Below are 21,503 nucleotides of genomic sequence, written 5' to 3'. Positions count from 1 at the left end.
CAAAGGTGTCAACTGGCAACTTCATCGTCATGTGGCTCTCCCCTGGCTCCCCTTCACTTGCAAACGCAGAGAAAGGGTGAGACCTTTCAGAGCCGCCAAGCGGGCAGGCTTCCAGGGGCAGTCTGGGAGTGAGCCGGCCGCCGAGCCACCAAGCCGGGCGGCGGGGCATCGGGCCTCGCGTTTCAACTTCTGTTCGGTTCTCCTGTAATGGAAAATTGCTTTGCACAAAGCTAGAGTGTTACCGTTCTTTCCAGCGCCCCTCCCCCCAACCCCGCCCCTCGGCAGCCTTCTGAACAGAGGGACGGCGCCCGCAGCACGGCGGAAGGAGGGTAGTTGCGGCTTCTTACTATGTCCCTTGCCTCAGGCCCTGGGCCCGGGTGGTTACTCTTTTCCTTTGGAATGGGACTAGTCTCGGGGTCAAAGTGTCCAAATAACTGTGAGTGTCAAGCCCAGGAAGTGAGCTGCGCAGGAATCCAATTAGACGAGTACCCCCACGACATACCCCTGAGCACCCGGAAGCTGTACTTGAATGATAACCGCATCACCTTTTTGCCAGCGATGAGTCTAGGACTCCTCAGTGACCTTGTTTACTTGGACTGTCGGAATAACCTGATTGGCGAGTTGATGGATTATACCTTCATTGGGGTCTTCAAACTCATCTACCTTGATCTCAGCTCCAACAACCTAACCTTCATCTCCCCACACAGTTTCTCCGTGCTCAGCAACTTGGTGCAGCTGAACATCTCCAACAACCCTCACCTGTTCTCTCTGAACAAGTACACCTTTGCCAACACCAGCTCTCTAAGGTACCTGGACCTCAGAAACACCGGCTTGCAGACCTTGGACCACAATGCCTTCCAAAACCTTGTAACACTGCACACCCTGTATCTGAGTGGAAACCCGTGGAAATGCAACTGCTCCCTCCTGGACTTCACCATCTACTTAATAGTGTCCCATCTGAACCATCCAGGTGAGGGTTTGATCGGGTATGGGGACGAGGAGGATGTGATGGAGCAGGAGGAGTTAGTTCCAGAAAAGGTAAAGTCAAAAGATGGTCAGGATGGGAGAAAACTCTGGGGGAAGCTGATCGAAAGCATTCTTATTGCTCTGAAGGATTCACCCTTGGGTTGACTGGAGAGTCAATAGGGTCTGTAGAAAAAGTTCTGGAGGAGGAATCCAAAGAGCTGAGTTCTGGTCCCAAACTCAGCACAGACTCGCAGGCTCCCCTAGGGACAGACCATGTCTTTGAGCCTCAGTTTCCTGATCCATCAGGTGGGGACAATAATATGGCCCATTGTAAGATGTTGTCGTGTCAACATAAAATGGTGTGTGTGGAAATGATCAAGTTCTTTTACTGCAAAGTTCAGGGACACTGCATTCCATTGTATTTTAATCTGTTTGACTCAGTGACTGAATTTTTCCAAGATCCAAAAGTAAATTCAGTCACACATGGGCCATCCAAAAGCCAACAGTATACGTACGGTACAGAGAGAAAGTTCAACAGAGGTAGGGGGAGGGGCACAGGAGTTCCCTAGACAATGAGAGGGGGAGTGGAGAGAAGGGAGAGAAGGCTTCTGATGGCTCCCTTGTCTTCAAGATATTAACCCAACAAGGATAGAGGGAATGGCAGGCATCCACGAAGAACAGGTCAGTTGTGCCCACTCTGTCCCACAGGGAGATTCTAAACTCATGGGCAGTTCTCAAGTGTTACCTGATAGATTTCCAAGCCAGTTGCTGCCACTCTCTGCACTGCCCACACCCCTCTGCCGTGGGCCCCTGGGCACTCCAGTGCCTCAACCCCCTCTTCTTTTTGGTGACCTTTCTGTCCCATCCTCATCCTCCAATTATCCCACTTTACCGATATCACCCTCACTCAGAACTTCAAGGAAATGGGAAATGACTCTTCATAGAAAGACTGGAGCCACAGATGTAATCTCGCATAATTGGGCTTTAGATTCAGACCCTGTCAAAACCATGTCCTCTCTCCCTTTCCTGAGTGTCTGTTTTTGAAAATATTTTCACACATCCGCTCCCTTCCCTGAGTGTTTGTTCTTGAAAAATATTTTGATGCGCCAGCACCTGCCAAAGCCTCCACCATGAAGTTCTTGCCCGGATGGCCATAACCCAGAAAGATTCCTGGCCAAAATAATGGGCTTTACGGGAATCTGGGGGAGAGCGAGCTGAATGGTGGCAGCGAGTGAAAATGTGCTCTCCTGGCCTTCCTTCCATTGATGGGTCTTAACATGTCTTCTGGGCAGGGCCTGGACTATGGTGAGGCAAGAGTTTCTAGGGATGCAAAATTCAGGAAGACAGTAAGAGTGGGTGGCTCCTTACATTTCATGCCCTAGGCACCTGGCCCGGCTGACAGGTACCCAATCTGAGTTAGAGTAAATCGAAAGGAAAGAACTTCATCAGACCATCTTCTTAAGAGTATGAATCCTAAAAGAATGAAGGAGCATTTATCTTGGGTAGGTTGCCTTATCTCTCCAGAGAGAACAGCTTCAGCTTTTCACAGTGACTGGTGTTATGGTGCCTTCTAGAAAGCTCTCTAAAAGAGGGTCGCTATTAATCACTCTCATGCATTAAATGTGATTCTTCTGGCCATGTTCATGTAACTAGCCTGGAAAGAAGCTTCCTCTTCTCTTGGCCCCTGTCCACCATTTAAGTATGTATTTCCCTTGAGCAGAGCCTACCAAGCAGCCAGGAGGCCCTCCTATCCTGGCTGAAAAGGGTGACCTAGCTTCGTTTCTTCCCCAGTCCCAAAGCCTACTGCTTTCCTTGTTGTCAAATCTCCCTCAGTCAAAATTCTGCTTACAGAGTCGTGTCTTGTCAGAATGCTCAGGCTTGCTGCTTAGGACTCCTTGACTCATTTTCATTCTGGGATTGAGAAGGATTATAAACCAGACCTGTTTCACTGTGTATTTTCGAAAATATCCGAAGCGGGTATCCATCTTGTCAAGCTCATAAGCTCCTCATGAACCAAGAGTCTGTTCTTTTGAGGCAGACAGAGCTTTTATCCACTGGCCAGTCCCCCTCCCTCTAAATACACCCACCACAACTACTGATCTGCTCATCTCTCTCTACTGTTTGGTGGCCTAGAGGAACCCTCCCAGTCCAGTTCATGCAGAACCATGGTCTCATTGCCCTGGCTAACAATTGTCATCTCCTGGAAACACTAAGCCCAAGGCCAGACAAGAACGATTTATCTTTGTAGAGAGATTTCCAGTGCTAGAGTTTTTTTTCCAACATAAAGTCTCTTCTTCTTTATTCTGAGTATCATACCGAACCGTAGGCCTGTGGAAGAGGCTAGGATTGGTATTGTTAACCCTATTACGAAAGGGTTGAGAAAGCAGACTGGCCCAAAATCTCGTGGCTAGTAAATGGGGGGAAAAAAAAATGAACCTCCTGATTCAGGTCTTTCTTTTTTTTCTTTTTTAAAAAGATTTTATTTATTTATTTACTTATTTGACAGACAGAGATCACAAGTAGGCAGAGAGGCAGGCAGAGAGAGAGAGGGGAAGGGAAGCAGGCTCCCCACTGAGCAGAGAGCCCGATGCAGGGCTCCATCCCAGGACCCTGGGATCATGACCCGAGCCGAAGGAGCTTCTCAGGTCATTCTTCAGGAGACTACTATATCTTAAATTTCTGAATTCCATGGTAACTATGATCATGTAAGTCAGTTTAGTTATAAATATAAGCCATGTTATAAGCATATGGCCACAGCATCTAAATTACAGCTTTGTTTCCTATCTGACTACACATGGAACTCACCCAAGATCATGTCTATTGGCTAATGAGCTCTAGTCATCATAAACTCATCACATGCCTGCACACTCCCTTATAAGCCCACGTTTACCCCAACCCACCCGAACTCCCAAAGAAGGAGCTTAACCTCAGTGTTTGCTCATCTTTGCATCTCAGTCTGGCTCTCCCTTCCCACACAGACCCCCCCCCCGTCACAAACACATGTGTAAACACACATACACACACCAACATACATACAAGCACAAAGATGTGCCCATACACACATAGTACACCTGCATACCTATATACACACCTGCTCACCGACATAATGTCCCACACATTACACATACATGACACACATATACACATCAATGTGTAGATACACTAGCTACACACCCACACATGAACAGGCACACAAAGACAACACAGAATTCATAGATGCTTTTCTTGCCCTTCAGCCAGCCCTCAGCACAGTGGAAGATATTTATTCCTTGTGACTCTCACATGATTCATGCCTCTGTTAAGTGGAAATATCTTTGCAATTGACAAACGCTCAAGCTCAGTTAGGCCCAACTCTTATACCACCTTGGCTATCAAAGGGTGATCTTCGGTACGTTCTAAAATGGGGTGATACATCTCTCTCCCCGTGTATCCACATTGAGGGATCTAAGAAGAATCTCTTTGAAATGAGCTGAGTAACGTGGCTATTTAGAAAGAAGAATCCACTGAAGTCAGGAACTTCCATGCTACCACTCCGTTCCTCTGTGTAAATATCTATGTATAAATGTCTATCAATTTCATCCATTCAAATATCTACTGAGTCCTATTATGTGCCCAACAAGTGGTCATGGAGAGAACCTTGAGCTGTGTGTGGAGACTCACATGACTGTGGTCATCTGCACTATGTATGTCCCATGTCCAGTCAGGGAAAGCAGAACTATCCTAATGGACAGAGCAGGACAAAAGAGGCCACCAGGTACCTACTGGGTGAACCAGGCACTTGGGATAGCCACGGTGGCAGCTGGGGAAGGGCAGCTGCAGACAGGGGAACCCATGTTAAAGAGCTCGGGTTGGAGTGAAGCAGACCTGAATTATAACCCTAGCCCTGCCACTTGCTATTTATAGGCTATCAGAGAAGTTACTTAACCTCTCTGAACTTCAATTTCCTCATCTTTCAGACAGGTATAATAATAGAAGGAACCTATCTAGGCTGCTGAGATGAGAACGCTTACAAACTGCCATTAGCATTGAGTCTTGCACACCAAAAAGCATCGATAAGTGAATAATTGGCAGATGTGGGAAAGATATGGGGTACTTAGAAGATTAGCAGACATCAGTCAGGTGACCCCGGGATAAGCCGTAGATCTCAGGAAGCCTTGGCACACAGGGAATGAGAGGACAGTGCACCCTGTGCACAAAACATGACTATAGGGATGCATGGGAGGGGCATATAGATAGGACGTTGAAAGGTGAGCAACAGGTCCCAGGGCTCTAATTCCTGGGAAAATGGGACAGAGGGAATCTTAGAGGGAGGTGGAAATTAGACAAGTTATGAATGCAGGAGTTCAGACTGAGGAACAAAACTAGAAGCCTGAATCAAGGCTTGGTCTCAGCCTGGACCAGAAGACTCAGGGCTGTGCCAGTAGTAGCAAAGTGGTTCTTCCTGAGTCTGGAACTGGAGTTCTAGCTAAAGACAAGCCCCCCACTTGCAGGAACAGGTGTGGACATGCAGACAGCTTTCAAGGGATGAGGGAAAGGAGGTCCAACTGCGGGGCAGACGTGCCCTTGAAAGCAAGAAGTCACCTGCATGGTGTGATTTTGTTGTCTGAAGAGGACTTTGCCCCCATTCACTGCCCACCACTGAGCTAAAATTAGCCATTAGAGAGTTTACCCTTTGAATCCTCCCAAAGTGCCCAAATCTTGAAAGGACCTTACAAAAATATATGAACTCCTGGGCTGAATAATACCAGTGCCCTCAAGCCTTTATCAGCTCTCATATCAGAGGCAGATGTGAATTCTTGAGAAATACAATTAGCTAAGATTAATTCTGCAGCAGTAAGGAAACTTGAAGGAAGCCAAGGTGCAGGAAAGACATGGGGAGATCTTAAAACAAAAGATGTGAGGGCAGTAATGTGTCCTTCCCCCAGGTACCATGTTGGCCCAGCCAACCCCCCTAACGGGGCTGTAGAGAAGGCTAAATGTTTATTTACCTTCTTTCATCATAAAGCTACACTGAATAGGAATATAACAATTTTCCCACATTGAAAAGAGATTTGGTGCTATTATCAAAAGTCTTCATCCAAAGATACCCTCCAATGATATACTCAACAGATGCACTGAAAACCAATTCTGTCTTCAAAGAGCTTACCTACTCACTTTGTAAATGTGAAAATCACAGCAGAAATGGAGGTCAGTTATAAAGTGCTGGTCACCCAGATGCTCTGATCAATGCAGAGTTAAAAACAGACCCACAGATTCCCTTTTCTTTTTGGCCTTGGTCAGCAGATAGGAGGACTGATTCCTGGCTGGAACTGTAATTTCCCAGGCACTAATGCTCTTTGAAGGTGAGAGCAGCAATTAAGCTCTTCCCAGGATAGAGCTGCCTTGTAGGACAGGGTTGAATGCTTCTGAAGCTGCTCTCAAAAGATCACGCAACTCCTAAACTCCTGGACATAAGGATCCTGGCCTCCATCTTGTCTTCTCCCAAAGTCTAGTCTAGCTCTGTCCAATGAAAGTCTCTGCTGAGAAATGGGTGGTATCTGTGCTGTCCAATATGGTGGCCCCTAGCCACATACGGCTATGGAGCTCTTGAAATTAGACTACTGAGGAACCAAGTTTAATTTTATGTTGTTTCAAATCATGTAAGTAGCCCCATGAATGACCACTGGCCACCATATTGGTCAGGGCAGCTTTTTAATATAAGATGCTTGAGCTGGAAATTTAGAATCTCGCCTCCTCACAGGTAAGTGGCTATTGAGCCATGCCCAACATGGAAATCTTCTGATTCCATGTTTTCCTCCCCCATGCCATGACCTCTCCTTACTCTCAACAGACCCCAGTCCTTTCTACTCTGCAATATTTGTTGTATGTTCCTTATATGCCCAACATTGTATTATAATGCTGGAGTGCTTTCAACACAGAGAAAAGAAGTCATAATTGACATCTTTAGTAAGACAAGATACAAGTGATACAAGAATATTCTTGGGATATAAGAGAGAAAAAACACAACTGAAAGCCAAGAGGTCCTGTCCTGGTCCCAACAATGCCACTGGGTGAGATGGGGCAAGGCGCTTTCCCTCCGAGACTCACTTGTTTTTGAAATAAAAAGAGAGTAGGATTAGATACTCTCTAAAGCCCCTTATAGCTGGTAGTGTATGGAACTAAATGGAAAGATAGGGTGCACTTAACTGTAGGAGGAGAGCAGTGATCCGCAGATAGGGTCCCATATAGGCAACGGAAAGGGATCAGTGCTGACATGGAGGCATTCCTGGAGAAGCAGGCCACAGGCACATAATTAGGACATGCACATAATTGGGAACTAGGCAGCCTCAACCTCCTGCGCTGTTCTACCTCCCATCTTAAGCATCGTCTACTTGACTAGAAAAATACATCGATCCCCAGGGGACTCAATGCCCAAGACTGTCCTCCCAGGCCCGGCCTGCTCTACCAGTGGTTCTCAAATTTCAGTGAGCATAGAAACCCCAGGCCCTATATCCAGAGATTCTGGTTTGGGACAGTGAAAATCCTTAGGCCATATTTTGAGAGACCCTATGATAATGGCTTCTGTTCTAGATCTACAGCAGCTGCTCCCACTGGTGAATAAATTGCACTGGGATGCTGAGTGGCTAATAATGTTTTGACATGTCTCCCTCAAGGGGCGTTTGCAATGTGACAGAAAGCAACAGGAAACAGTGAGAGTTTGGAAAGTGACAGACTGCCGGGGGAGAAGTAGGGGTGGTTTGGGGGCAGAGTGTCCCTCTCCGTCAGGTCTTAAATTACCATCCTGAAGCAGTCCTGGGTGACCGGATGGTGGGGCCTGCAAATCGGAGAGGAGTCTGGGCAGGAGTGCTGCAGAGGCAAGAGGACAAAGCCACTCAGGGACATCTGCCAGGAGCAGATGGGTTGGGTCATGTGCTGTTCCGGGTCCACGTCATCTCGAGGGCATTTTGAGCAGAGAACATCTTAGTTTCATTCCAAGGCTACTTCATCCTGAATTCAAGTCTGCTGTAATAGGATAATGGCCCCATTTCAACCCACCAAGTATAAAGTCATCTACAACTGTGCCAAGACTTAGATTTCCAGAATGAATTCAGGTCCTCGCACTCTTCCACTACTAATGCCAACCCATCTTCTCCATCAGAGAAATTGTGGCAGAGACCGGATGCCCAGAATGGGAACAGCTGGGCAGCAGACATTTCCAAGGCCGTCAGCTGCTTGGCCAGCCTGTCTCTTCTACCTTCTCACAAACACCCTGCTGAGAGCCAGAGGAGCAGCCTTATGAGGGCAATAGGGGGGCCGGGAGGGGCGTACCAGGGTCAGTGATGCCTAAACCACCCAGAAGAGCCAAGAAGGGAGGGGGCGGCCAGCACGTGCAGTTTAGGAACGATCCTGAGTAGTTCTCACACGCTCTTGACCTCAGCCCACTTGAGATCCTTGAAAGTAGGTAATCCAAAGTCCCTTCAAGCTCAGAAATGCCCAACCTCTGTGCATGGCCTCCCTGGTCACCCCGCACCACCTCTGGAAGGCAGCAGGGCAAGGCTGGCCAAAGCAGCCAACCTCAGGCTCCTTATCTCTAGAGGCAAAGAGCTCTCGAGCCTGGAGATAATCCAGCAGGGTGTGGATGTGGTTAGAAAGAGAAACAGGGATCCAGCCGTGAAGGGCCTTTGAAGGATTCTCTGGGGAACATGCAGTGCAGCATGAGAAGCTCTGGGAGGTAGGCGAGCCTGGGTGCAGAGCTAGGATGCTCCTGTGGGCATCCAGGTAAGGCAGGAAGGTGGTCTAAAGAAGCAGATGAGGAAGTCTAGACAGGTGAGAAGGAACCATTTAAAATATAGAAGCAGGAATGCCTGGGTGGCTCAGCCAATTGAGTGTTGGTCTTTGGCTTAGGTTATGATCCCAGGGTCCTGGGATTGAGTCCCATACGGGGCTCCTTGCTCAGCTGGGAGCCTGCCTCTCCCTCTGCCTGCTGCTCCCCCTGCTTGTGCACTTGCTTTCTCTCTCTGACAAATAAAGAAATCTTAAAAAAAAAAAAAAAAAAAGGAAGAAGAAGAAGAGGAAGAAGGTAGAAGCGATAGGACTCTGGACTGAACTAGATTCTCCCAAGTTCCCAGTACTCCCTTCATGACTTCTGGCACAATTCTAAGTAATTAATAGATTTGAATATTTAACATTTATCTTCTCTGATAGACAATAAGTTCTATGAGAGCAAAGAACATGTCTAAATCTTCAGAAACTAGCTCAAGGCCTGACACAGAAAAAACGTTCAATAAGTATTTATTGAGACATCAATGAATAAATGAGATGTGGAAAATAACAGGAAAGATTTCGCTTGAATAGCTCTGGAGGGTTCCCTAGGATGGACGCTCTTGGAGGAGGGGCAGCAAGGAGCTTAAGGGAGAACCATGACCCATCTTGAGCGTGTTGAGTGGGAGGGCCCCCGTGAAATGGATGTTCTGACCTGAAATCCAGAAGAATAGAATATATATTTGAGAATCATCAGCTCACTGGTGATCACTGAAATCAATCAAATCACTGGTGATGAGATAGGCCAGCAAAAGAGTTTAGAATGGGCCGGGGGTGGGGGTGGAGAGTAATAGGTCAAGGACAAAAGGTTTGGGGAATGCTAACATATGGAAGGGCCAAGAAGAGCCACCCCTGAGGTGCCCTGGACAGGAGCAGCCAGAGAAAAGAAAGGAAATCAGAGAAGGGTGGCCTCACAGAAGCCAGAAGAGGAAGAGTTTCAAAGAGTAGAAGCTGGTCAAGTAAGGATTGAAAAGTGTCCATCACGTTTAGCTAGGATCAAGGGGTCCCTGATGTCTTGAATTGAGTTCCAATGCCACAGTGGGAGTGGACAGTGGGTTACAGAATGAACAGCAAGGAGGAAAAGGGGTGCATAAAAAATGTAAACTTGGGGTGCCTGGCTGGCTCAGTTGGTGGAACATGTGACTCTTGATCTCAGGGTTGTGTAGAGCTTACTTGAAAAAAAAAACATGCAAACTCTTCCAGGAAGTTCGGCTGTGGACTGAGGCGATAGGGTGATAGACAGCGGGGAACTGTATAAAGAGGTGTTTCTTTTCTTGGAGCAAAGAGGTCCATGCATGTGTTTATTCGCTGCTGAGAAGGAGTCAATGCAGGGCAAAGCCTCGGGACAGGGGGAATGACTCGTGTGGAGGCAGGAGTGGTTGGACTCCAGAACCAAATGGAAGGTCAGCCTTAAACTGGTAAAGTCAAGTCCCTTTGTCTGGGGGGCTCATCTTTGCCTCCTTGTGGAGAAGGAAGCGAAGGTAAGCACACAGGGGCCCGAGTTCGAGGATGTGGGCCAAATGGAATCAAGCAGCCCACCGGGGAGTCCCACTTTTTCTTTCAGTGAGATAAAAGACAAAGAACAACTTTATATCTAGAAAAGTAAAGAGTTTCTCATGCTGTTTTCTGTCTTCTTCTTCTTTGGGTGTTAATTCATTCTCTTTTTTTCTTTTTCCTTTTTTAAATTTATTTTTTCCTTTTTAAATTTAATTTAATGTAATTTAAAAATTAAAATTAAATTTAATTAATTAATGTATTATTGGTTTCAGAGGCAGAAGTCAGTGATTCATTGGTCTTCTATAATACCCAGGGCCACCCATGCTGTTTTCTAGGTGATCCTAAAATATTCCTTTGGGGACCCCTGGGTAGCTCAGTTGGTTAAGCAGCTGCCTTCGGCTCAGGTCATGATCCCAGGGTCCTGGGATCGAGTCCTACATCGGGCTCCTTGCTCGGCAGGGAGCCTGCTTCTCCCTCTGCCTGCCTCTCTGTCTGCCTGTGCTCGCACGCTCTCTCCCCCTCTGTCTCTGACAAATAAATAATTAAAAACATCTTTAAAAAAAATAAATAAAATAAAATATCCCTTTGGCCTCGAGATGATCATACTCCTGGTTGGACAGGCAAGACTAAGATAGACTCTGGATTCAAAGTACCTGGTTTTTAATCTTGCCTCAGCCACTTACAAGCTGGGCCACAGTCTGTACAGGAACCACGTTCCTCATCTGCAAAATGGTGATAAGTTAGTACCTATTTCTTGGGTCACTGTACTAATTAAATGAAATAACCCACATGAAGATTTTAGAAGTGCACATACTCAGTGTTCAGCTAATGTTAGCTGCTGCCATTGCTGGGACAATTCTGGGCGGTGGCTGTGGATGCCACATGAGGTACAGAGGAGGGGGAGAGCCGTGTGGGGGACAGACACAGGGTCAGTGGTGTTCTGATGCTGCGGAGGTGCACTGGACAGGCAGTCCAGCGTGGGTGGGATCGGGATGCCTGGAGCTTGAAGGGTGGGGAATTGTGTTTTAAAACCTTCAAAATGCCAGCATTAGGTTAAAAAAAAAAAAAAAAACAGGATGTAATGCCAAGGCCTGGGCCAGGCACTGGACACACAGCTAAGAACAGAAACAGACATGCTGTGACCGAACTTCCGCTCTAGCACAGAGGAAGAAATTAGCAAATAAGTATATGACATGATGTCAAGTGATGATAAGGGCTATGGGGAAACTACGGGAAGGGAAGGGAGAGAGCGTGCCTGGGATGGAAGACTGGCAGATCTTTTCTGTTGGGTGGGACTAAGGAGGTGACCTTTGAGCAGAGAACTGAATAGAGTGAGGGGACAAGCTATGGAAATAAGACGCAGAGAAGGGGGACTTTCTAGACAGAAGGAAGAGCAAATGCAAAGGCCCTGGGGTGGGTCGAGGGTAGTAGATGTATTAGAAGGGGAGCGTGGTGGAGACAGATGAAGGAGGGAGACAGAAAATTAGTGAGAGGCCAGATCAGGTAGGACCTCTAGGCTAAGGAGAGGCTTCTGATTTTGTTCTAAGTGTGATGGGAAATCATGAAAGAGTTTTGAGCAGGGAGGCAGCATGACCTATGACCTGCAGAGGGTTCCCTATGTGGGTAAGAAGGGTTGTCACAGTTCGGGCGAGGGAGGGAGGGAGGTAAGGGTCCAGATGACAATAAGACAAAAGAAAGAGGATCTGTTTGGAAAGTAAGACTAACAGGAATGGCTTTGAGATATGGCTCGTGATGTGAGAGGGGAGGCCAGGAGAGCTTTCTGCATGGATGACTGCTTGATCGGTGCTTCTGCTACTGAGCTTTTCCCAATTGCCTCTTATCCATGAGGACCAACTGTCCACTACCTGGGTTTTTCTGAGCAGATGAGCAGTTATATTAAGCAGGCTCAGCTCTAGACCAAACTGAAAAGAAACGAGAATTTGCCTTTAGCTTCAGAGAACCAACCGGTACCATCCCCCAGCCTGGCCGGTGGGCTGGCTCCCCACCCCCATCAAAACCTCACTCAAGAAAGGTGGTAGCAAGAGTTGTCTCCCGGGTAGGGCTTAAGCTGTTAGCTCCTTTGTCAGAAGACTACACTTTAAGCCTTATTTTGTTGGCAGAAGGAACGGTTCTATCTCCTGTTGGCATTATTCTGGGTACTGACAAGTCATGAGAAGGGATTAGGAGGCAAAGGGGTCTCTGTACCTGTAGATCATGCCCATATACAACCCCTTATACAAAAGACCAGTCCTGAAGCCTACGCACCTCTATAGTACAAGAAGAATTAGGTTGAACTTGTTGGTTTGAAGGTCTTTCCTGTAATGTTCCAACCATCTACAAGTCACTTGTAATTTACCAAAATATGGACTCTTTATCCAAGGGGGAAAAAATTGTATTAGAGAACTGTAGTGCCTAAGCCCAAATCATCCAAATCTTTATGCTTTCAAGATGCCAGGGATGGTTTAGACCAGGAGTCAGCATTGCTTTCTATAAAACCCAGACAGCAAATATTTTAGGCTTTGTGGACCCCTGATGCAACTCTTCCATTTGGCATCTGTGACCTGAAAGCAGTCATAGAAAGTATGTAAATAAATGGGTATGGTGTCTTCCAAAAAAAATTTATTTACAAAAATAGGAGGCAGGTTGGATTTGGCTCATGGAACCTGGGCTTATGCCATCAAGGGGAGACAGATAGGTGATGAGAAAAAAGGCGCTCTCAGTAGGAAAGGTAGAAGACCACGCATGAGGGTCTGAGGACAGGTTGGCTGGTTGGCTTTGGCATTGTTGGGCTGCTATGTGGTCCAATCTAGGTTCCCCCCTAGAGAGTCATTTCCTCTGGGTTACCTAGAGTGTAGCAAGAGATAACAGTGGTCCCTTCAAATTCTAGTCAGGAACTGGTCCTAAACAGCAAGGCCAAAGACACAAGCATTTAAGAACTGTTGTATGAGGTCAGACCAACAGGCTACCCATTCTCTCCCATATGCATTCAACAGACATTTATTGAGCATCTACTATGTGCCAGGCACTCGGGATACAAAAGTGAACAAAGAGGGCCTCTGTTCTCATACAGTTCTCTAACACCAAGTGGGGAGTAGTGATAAGTACCTTTTGATGCCACGCCCACAGCACCTGCATCCTCCCCTGTCCCTAGCTGCGTTTAACCTCTCTTTCTTCTCTGCAGTCTCAGAGGACTAAAGAGCGCCCCTTCCCAGCTCAAGACTTACCCTTCCATTTGGATCTTGGGCCCATCTCTTTCTGACTCCTCTGGGACTTCACACTCGTTGATTCACTGAATCTTCCCCCAAACTCTTACAAAGGAAGAGGGATTAGTACTTGTCTAGTAGTAGAGTCCACAGTGGCAAGGGGTTAGCCGACCCACCTATGATCTTCTATGTCCCCAGTCTCACTATCCTCTAGCTGGGCATTTTGTCAATGACATTGACCCCAATGGGTATTAATAACATTTCATTCATTCAACAACCATGCTTTGAGCTCTACTATGGGTGAAGCACTGTTCTAGGTGTTGAGGGTACAACAGTGAACCACACAGACAAAAATCCAGGTCTTCATGGAGTTTATAGTCTAGTGGGCAGAGGCACACAGAGGCTGATAGAAACCAGTGCTGCACTCTCATTAGTAGGTACAGTTTAGGAGAGAAGGGAGCCTCCAAATTCCATCCTCAGTGTACACTGTCACCACGTGGAGGCTCAATCCACCAGACAGTCCAGGTGGTTCCTGAGCAAATGCGCCAGCACGGGGGGCTCACAACCTGCACTTGGCTCCTTGGCAGCCTGCAGCAAACCAGAGCTGTGATCCCTGAAGGCCAAGAAAGGAGAAGTTTATCTTAGAACCACTGGGTTCATACCAGGTTTCTGAAAGGGAGGCTTCCTGACCTCCTGCACTAGCAGACGTGATTCTAAGCCCCAGAAAGTTTGCTCCTGCAGACACATGATTCTGACAAATAGGTCTTCTGTCTGGGAGTAATATACTATGTGTAGAAATAAACAACGTGAGGGGTGGGGGGTTTTGTTTCCTTAGGAACTATTTGTAGGAAGAATTTAAACATTAATGACACCTGTAATTGTACCTGGGAGCTTTAACTGGGACAAATGCCCTGGGCCCATGGAATGGGGCTGAGAGAGGGAGGACATGGGGGCTAGTCACCTGTTTCTAATATGAATGAAGACCCTGGAGTTGTGCAGTACACAGCATGTACAACTGTACTTTGCAGCCTATTGTCAGAGGAAAGGAAATCAAGAAAGCCAGAGAGGGAATAACTGATAAACAATTTATTCATTCTATAGCATGGGAATAATTAAAACTCCTCGGCGGGGTGGTCAAGAGTAGAGTTTAATTTTATAAAGCACTTTCTATGATGCCCACCACACCTCAGGCACTCCAGGATCAGTAGATGGGCCTATAATTTCTAATGACATCAGACCAGAATAGGAAAACAATGTGTGACTATCAAACTAATGAAGAGGAAATGAAATAATAAAATGAAAAGCAACAAAGTAGAGAGAAACAGACATAAAACTAAGTGGGACCAATGGAAAACAAATATATCAGTCTAACATTAAATGTTAATGAAATAATTACAAAGTTTGCTAGACTGGATGGAAAACAAAACCCAGCTACACGCAGCTTACAAAATTATGTCTTAAATATAGGAACATAGAAAGGTTAGAAATAAAAGGATGGAGGGGTGTCTGGGTGGTTCGGTGGGTTAAAGCCTCTGCCTTTGGCTCAGGTCATGATCTCAGGGTCCTGGGATTGAGCCCCACATCAGGCTCCCTACTCAGAGGGGAGCCTCTTTCCTCCCTCTCTGCCTCCTTGTGATCTCTGTCTGTCAAATAAATAAATAAAATCTTAAAAAAAAAGAAATAAAAGGATGGTAAAAGATAAACAAGGCAAACGCTAACCAAAAGAAATTCGATGGAGTCATACTCGTGTCAAAGACAGGAGATTTTAAAGCAAGAAGCATTACCAGAGATGTTGCTCAGTGGGAAGAGGGTAACTCTACCAAGAAGAGGAAATGGTTAGAACTTTCTACACATCTAGTAACATATCTTCAATATATGTGAAGTAAATGTGACAGAGCTCTACAAAGAAGTAGTAAATGCACATCTAAAACTCGATGAGTTGAATTTCCTTCTCGCAGTAGCTAATAGACAATTAATAGACTTGATAGTAACCAAGAGACAATAGTTTTTATAGATGAAAAAAAAATGTCAGTAAAGCTATAAATAACAAAGTCAGCAAAGATACAGAAGACCTGTATAAAATCACAACCTAATTGGCATCCATAGAAAGACACTCAGCAGAGACAGAATACACATCATCTGGGAGCGCATGCAAAATTTATTAAAACTGACTTTATGCTCAGCCAGAAAGCAAATTCTTAATAAATTTCAAAGGCATGAAATCATAGAGAGTATGTCTCTGACCACAGTAGAGTTAAAGTAGAATTCAACAGTAAAAACATTACTAGAGGGGCACCTGGGTAGCTCAGTCATTTAAGCATCTGCCCTCTGCTCAGGTCATGATCCCAGGGACCTGGGATTGAGCCCCACACTGGGCTCCCTGCTGAGCCCTCTGTCTGCTGCTGCTGCTGCTCCTGCTTGTGATTAAAAAAAAAAAAAAAACTTTAAAAATATATATATATTACTAGAAAATCCCCCAAATTAAGTATTTCTTTCAATAAATGATATCTCTTATTAACAAGAACAAGAATGATCAGTCATGGATTCTGTCTTCAAGAGTTTTGTCTGTCTGGTCGGGGAGAAAAGATACACTCCTTCTCTGGCCAGTAGCCCCCAGGCAAGGGGAAAGTGGCGCAGTAAGAATGCTATGGAGGGTCCAGGAGTGGGAAGGAGCCTATGCGGTCTGAGCTACGAGGATGAGGGGGCTGTGGAAACGCCCCTGGGAGCGCATACATTCACACCAGACCTTGAAGGATAGAAAGGACTTGATTAGGCAAAAACTGGAGGAAGAAGTATTTGATACACAGAGAGCAGTGGCGCAAAGCTAGCTCCCGGTAAGGGCAAAACGCCATCAAGGAATTAATAGTTTAATTTGACTGGAGCAAAGGGTGGGCCACTGGAGTGCTAAGAAGTGGGGAGGGCAGTGGCGAGGTAGAAGCGGGGCGGGGGGGGGGGGTAGGAGAGGGCCTGAGAGCCGGGCCAGGGGGTCTGCTGTTACTCGCTGGCTTACGGGGGAGTCAAAGGAAGGTTTTGAGCCAGTTTGCCTGGGAAGAGCTGTGCTTGCGGAAGGGAATTCTGGCCGCGCTGTGTGAAATGGTCCGGAGCTGGGCAAAGGGGAAAGTGGAGTTAGGGAGGCCTGCCAGGAGGTAGGAGGGCATCCACCTTGGCATGAGTGGGGAACGGGGAGGGGGAGAGAATGCAGCGGTAGAACTTCCCAGGCCTCCCTCCCAGCACAGCCACCCACATTCTGTGCTTAAGAACCTAACAAAGCCTTCAAATCACAGCTAATTGCCCCTTTCAAGGTAATGCTCCCAAAAGGGACGCGGTGTTTCATGTTTAGTCTGCCGCTCAAGCCCTCGTCTGAAAGCCGGATCTTCTTAAAATAGAAGGAGATAAACCCCCGACCCGCAGAACCCCACATTTTCCTTTCCCCAATACACCTGTCTTTGTAGAGCCCCGTATTGGGTCTCCGGCAGTGTGGGGAGGTGACCCAAGCCCCAGACGCCCTCCAGCCAGGCTGAGTGGAGAGAGGACTCCAGGTGTGACTGGGTTCCTGCCCTAAACAGCAAGTGTAATGGAGCCCCTGGCCCCACTCGATTTTCTACTCCTCACAGCTCTCCCCACGGGGCAGGGTCCTCCAAGAGGACCTCTTCCTCTCCTTCCCTGTAATCTTTGCACACCTTGGAGGTGACCGCCCCACACTGACTTCCAGTTCTGGTTCTACAGCCTCCACCAAGAACCAGTCCTCAAAGGTGTCGTGGCCTTTGGGCCATCTTCCTGAAAGTAAACAATTCACGGCGGTTGCCCTGGCACAGGGGCAAGGCGCAGGGAATGCTGTCCAGCTTGCAGGGGAATTCGACTGCTTCCCAGCGCCAAGGGCCTCCTCCCCACCCAGCTCACTTCTGTGTTCCCTTCTCTGATTCCCCTGTTGCTAGGTCCAGGGCAAACCCAGTTTCCCTAACTTCATTGGTCACCAAGGATAGGAATGCGTTCACATAACCTGGAGCTTCTACCCTAAATTTTAAGGAACATGCCTCTCCACACTAGCTTGTCTGTGTCTCCCACTTCTGCAAATGAGCTTAGATAGCTCGGTCTGCGTTTTCCGTGTCTGGTCCCCTGCCTAGATCCTTCAGGTTATCTAGAAGCCTCTGTGAGTCTCAGTTTTCTTATGTGTAAAACAAGAATAGTATTCTGTGCATCAAAGTTGTCAGAACCAAACGAGACGTTTGTATACCACTTAGTATGTAGTCAGAGTCTGGAAAATATTAGGTGCCATTATAATTTTGAGCATGATTATCTCCAGTCCTGGTCTCCACCCGGCATCAGAGCTCATTTATGGAATGCCTGCTGGATACATTCCCGGGTACCACACACACACAGGCACCTCTGCTTCAGCGTGGCGGAACACATGGAGCTAGGAACACGCAGGGCTGAGGGCAGACTCCGAGTTCTGCGTGCGAGCCCGCGGCGATTAAATCCTGTCAGTTACCCTGGGAGCAGGTAGCATTCTTTGCGCATGTACCGGTGAGGAAAGGGGATTCAGAGAGGGAAATGGATACCCTGTGAAAGTTTACGGAATTAGGAAGTGTCAGTCTGGAGTTCAACCCCGGTCTGTCTGGCTCCAGGGCCCACTCTGCTTGCTGGTGCACACTCAAGTCCGGGCACTTGACACGGGGAGGGGCTCAGAGAAGCAGCCAGGCAGCTGAGTCAGCCGCTAAAAAGGACTGAAGACTCATGTAGATCCTGTGATGAGCCAGTGATGCCAACCTCCCCACTGAGAAGCAGAACTGCCTCCTGCCCTGGTTAGCCTTTCCCTGAGCTCCGCACACCCTGATTCCGTGAGCGGAGAACACACGGGAGGCATTTCCAGGGAATCCTGTCCCTCCCGAGTGCTGAGCCGGGTGCGACGCCTTCATGGTCCCTGGCTGGACAGAGGCCAGGGTGAGGGAAAGGGACAAGGTGGAGGGGAGAGGTGGGAGCCGAGAAGAGGGAGCGGAGAGGGAGATGGTAGATATCGGGGGGGAGGGGGGGGATCCTGTGGAAGGTCAACACTCCGTGGAGATCTGGCTTGTTTCCACCTTCCCAGCCCCCGTTGTGGTGTCTCATTCCTTGAGGATCCTTAAGGAGCCAAGTGCAGGGGCGCCTGAGTGGCCCGGTCCGGTAAGCCTCTGACTCTTGATCTCGGCTCACATCATGCTCTCCTGGGCCGAGAGATCAAGCCTTGTACTAGGCTCTGTGCTCAGTAGGGAAGCTGCTGGAGAGTCTCTCTCTTTCCCTCACCCTCAGACCCTCCCCACCCTCCCTCTCGGATAAATAAATAAATCTTAAAAAAAAAAGGAAGACCAAGCCAAGCCCTTTTTCTGGAGGCAAGCTGAATGCAGAGAAATCAGAAGGAAGGCGAGTGGGAGAGGCAAGGAGCCGTGGGGGCACAATGCGTCTCAAACCGACTGTGCCCACCCATCACCTTGTTGACATGCAGATCCTGATTCGGGAGGGTTGGGGGGATGCCCGAGAGCCCGCTTATCTAAGTCCGTCCAGCTGCCACCCGCGCCGCTGGCCCACAGACCACACTCTCAGTAGCAGGGGTCCGCATGACCTCTCCAGATCCCCTCTGGACCCGGACCCTGGCGGTTCTGCTCTTTCTGCACTCTGCCCACTGTGTTTTTCCTCGCAGATGGTCAGAATGCCACGTGCGTGGAGCCCGCAGAGCTGGCGGGGTGGCCGGTCATGCAGGTGGGGAACCCGCTCCGCTACATGTGCATCACGCACCTGGACCACCAGGACTACATCTTCCTGCTGCTAATCGGCTTCTGCATCTTCTCCGCGGGCACCGTGGCCGCCTGGCTCACGGGCATGTGCGCCGTGCTCTACCAGAACGCCCGGCGCAAGGCGAGCGAGGACGAGGGCGAGGAGGAGCACGGGCAGCGCATGGACGGTAGCGGGCACATCTTCCAAAGCAGGGTGGACTCGGGCCAGGACGGGTTCCCGCCACTGATTTAGTTGCCAGCGACTGCCATCTGATTATGTCTTTCCCCGGGGCTCCCCGCCTTCTCACTCGCCCTCCCACTCCCTCGCCACCACCAGGGTCTAAACGCCTATTTAGTAAAACAAATAAAATGTTTGGTGGCCACTTCACCGCTGGTCCTTTCCTGCAGGCATGCCGGGCACTTCCCTGAGCTCAGTGGGATGGTGTAGATCAAAATCTAGAAAAGTCTAGAAAGCTGGTGCACACAGCTAGATGCTAAAAAAGCCCACCCCCAAAGCAGATCAACTTCTATTTAATGAGGATCTACTATGCCTGTCATTGTGCTGGTGGGAGGGAGAGAGAAACGTACAACTGAGAGGACCTGTCCTCAGAGCAAACAGTTTGGGATGAGTTATGATTAATCTGAACAAAACGGAGAAAACTACAAGACTCAATGGCAAGAAGTGACATCAAGAGACCATGCCCAAACATGGCCACGGGCCAACCTCATATCCCATCTCAAGAGTGTCACTAGATCCTATAATACTGACATTAGCTTACAGTGGAAAATTGGGGCCTGGAAAGGTTAAATGAGGGGCTGGTCCATAGCACAGCCCTCCAAAGTCCATGTTCTTTCCTTTCCATGAAGCTGCCTCCCCTGGAAATGTCTAGTGACATGGCCAAGGGTTCATCATGTATGCCTTGGATGAAACAGAGGCACGCAGTGGCAGCCACCACTCCCGAGGCCTTACCAAGCACCCAGCATCGTACTCAGCATCGTACGCATTTTCTTACCGGTTGACCCTCACAACTATGGGTCAGGTGGTCAGTGTTACCCTCATTTTCCTGAAGCTCAGAGAGGCTAGGTCACCAGCTCAGGACCAAACAGCTGATAGGAAGCTGAACGGTTGCCGAAGCCCAGGCTGCCTGACCCCGGAGCCTTTGCCCTGTGCCCTAGGAGCTGCCGTATCTCATGAAGCTCCTGTGAAGGGCTGAACAGAAGAGCTGAGCGGGTACCAGCGTGATCCACCTCCCTGGAGCAGTCAGAGGAAGGGGGAGAGGGAACAGGAGATGGGGCGGCTCAACCCAAAGACCCACTCTAGACTCCCATCCACAGCCCTACCCTCGAAGCCAGCTGTCCCGAAACCCCCAGGTGAATCCCACGTGATTCCCCGGATGTGTTCAATGTGATGGTTAAGACATGAGCCCCCGGATCCAGGGCTAGGTTCCTGTCCCTGATTCTGTCCTTACCTCTGTGTGAACGTGGGCTTCCTGCTTGTCATGAGCTTGAGAACAGAGACCGCCTGGTAATTCTTTGTTGACGCAGCACATAGAGGGGTGCCTTACGCAAAGCAGGGGCTCATAATCGCCTTTTCCTGAAACCCCAACGCCCCTATCATTCCTACTCCATTATGTAGACTGTGAGGGGTGGCCACAGGCAAGCTGTTTCACTTTTCTGTCCCTTGGTTTCTTTAGCTGTAAATGGCAATCATTACAATGCCTACATTGTACGGGGATTTTACAAGAATAAAGTGAGTACCATAATGATACTACATCCCGGGAGAAACTTAGCTTATAGAAAAGTTACAAAGATGGCATGGAGAGTTTCCACATGCCACTGACCCAGTGTCTCCTAAAGTTATGTCCCATTCCAGTGGTTCACCTGCCAAAACTAAGAAATTCCAAAACTAGAGTACTATGATTTAACTTCAGGCTTCACTTGGATGTCACTGTTTTTTTCCTCTTTTTGTGTTCCAGGATCTAATCCCACAATTGCTTTTAGGATACTCTTAACAACATATCTAACATTTACTGTCCTAAGTAGGTAAGCACTGTCCTAAGGGCTCATCTACATCAACCCGTTTCATTGCCACAATAACCCTGTGAGGCAGGTCCTAATACTACTCTTCTCCCCCTTAGATAATGAAATTAAGACTTCAGAGGTCAAGTTACGTGCTCAACACCACACAGCTACTATTTCCCCCAATGACCAACCAATACGGTCTCTTGGGAATTTAAAATACCAAGAAAGTCTTAGCAAAAGAAATCTATCTGAATCACAGTTTTTCACA

General features: G+C 48.0%; 2 protein-coding genes across 4 annotated transcripts in view; one reads left to right on the top strand and one right to left on the bottom strand.

Annotated features, from left to right (window-relative positions):
- The window catches only part of RXRG (retinoid X receptor gamma), a 210,885-nt gene that overhangs the window by 129,873 nt on the left and 59,509 nt on the right, over positions 1-21,503 (bottom strand). The gene's annotated exons all lie outside the window — the stretch shown is intronic.
- On the top strand, positions 23-19,601 carry LRRC52 (leucine rich repeat containing 52). The gene is made up of 2 exons (XM_004751435.3): positions 23-970; positions 19,141-19,601. The coding sequence occupies exons 1-2, from the start codon at positions 349-351 to the stop codon at positions 19,464-19,466; spliced, it is 948 nt and encodes a 315-aa protein (XP_004751492.1). The 5' UTR covers positions 23-348; the 3' UTR covers positions 19,467-19,601.

Source organism: Mustela putorius, unplaced genomic scaffold (genome assembly GCF_011764305.1).
Source record: "Mustela putorius furo isolate JIRA1106 unplaced genomic scaffold, ASM1176430v1.1 tig00000508_pilon_pilon_pilon, whole genome shotgun sequence".
Classification (NCBI taxonomy): domain Eukaryota; kingdom Metazoa; phylum Chordata; class Mammalia; order Carnivora; family Mustelidae; genus Mustela; species Mustela putorius.
This window is presented reverse-complemented; position numbering and strand designations above follow the sequence as displayed.

Excerpts from the sequence above, each read along its gene's own strand:
- LRRC52 (XM_004751435.3), top strand. The coding sequence starts at position 349 with ATGTCCCTTGCCTCAGGCCCTGGGCCCGGGTGGTTACTCTTTTCCTTT. Across the intron at positions 971-19,140 it reads GTCCCATCTGAACCATCCAG|ATGGTCAGAATGCCACGTGC; the intron begins GTGAGGGTTTGA and ends TTTTCCTCGCAG.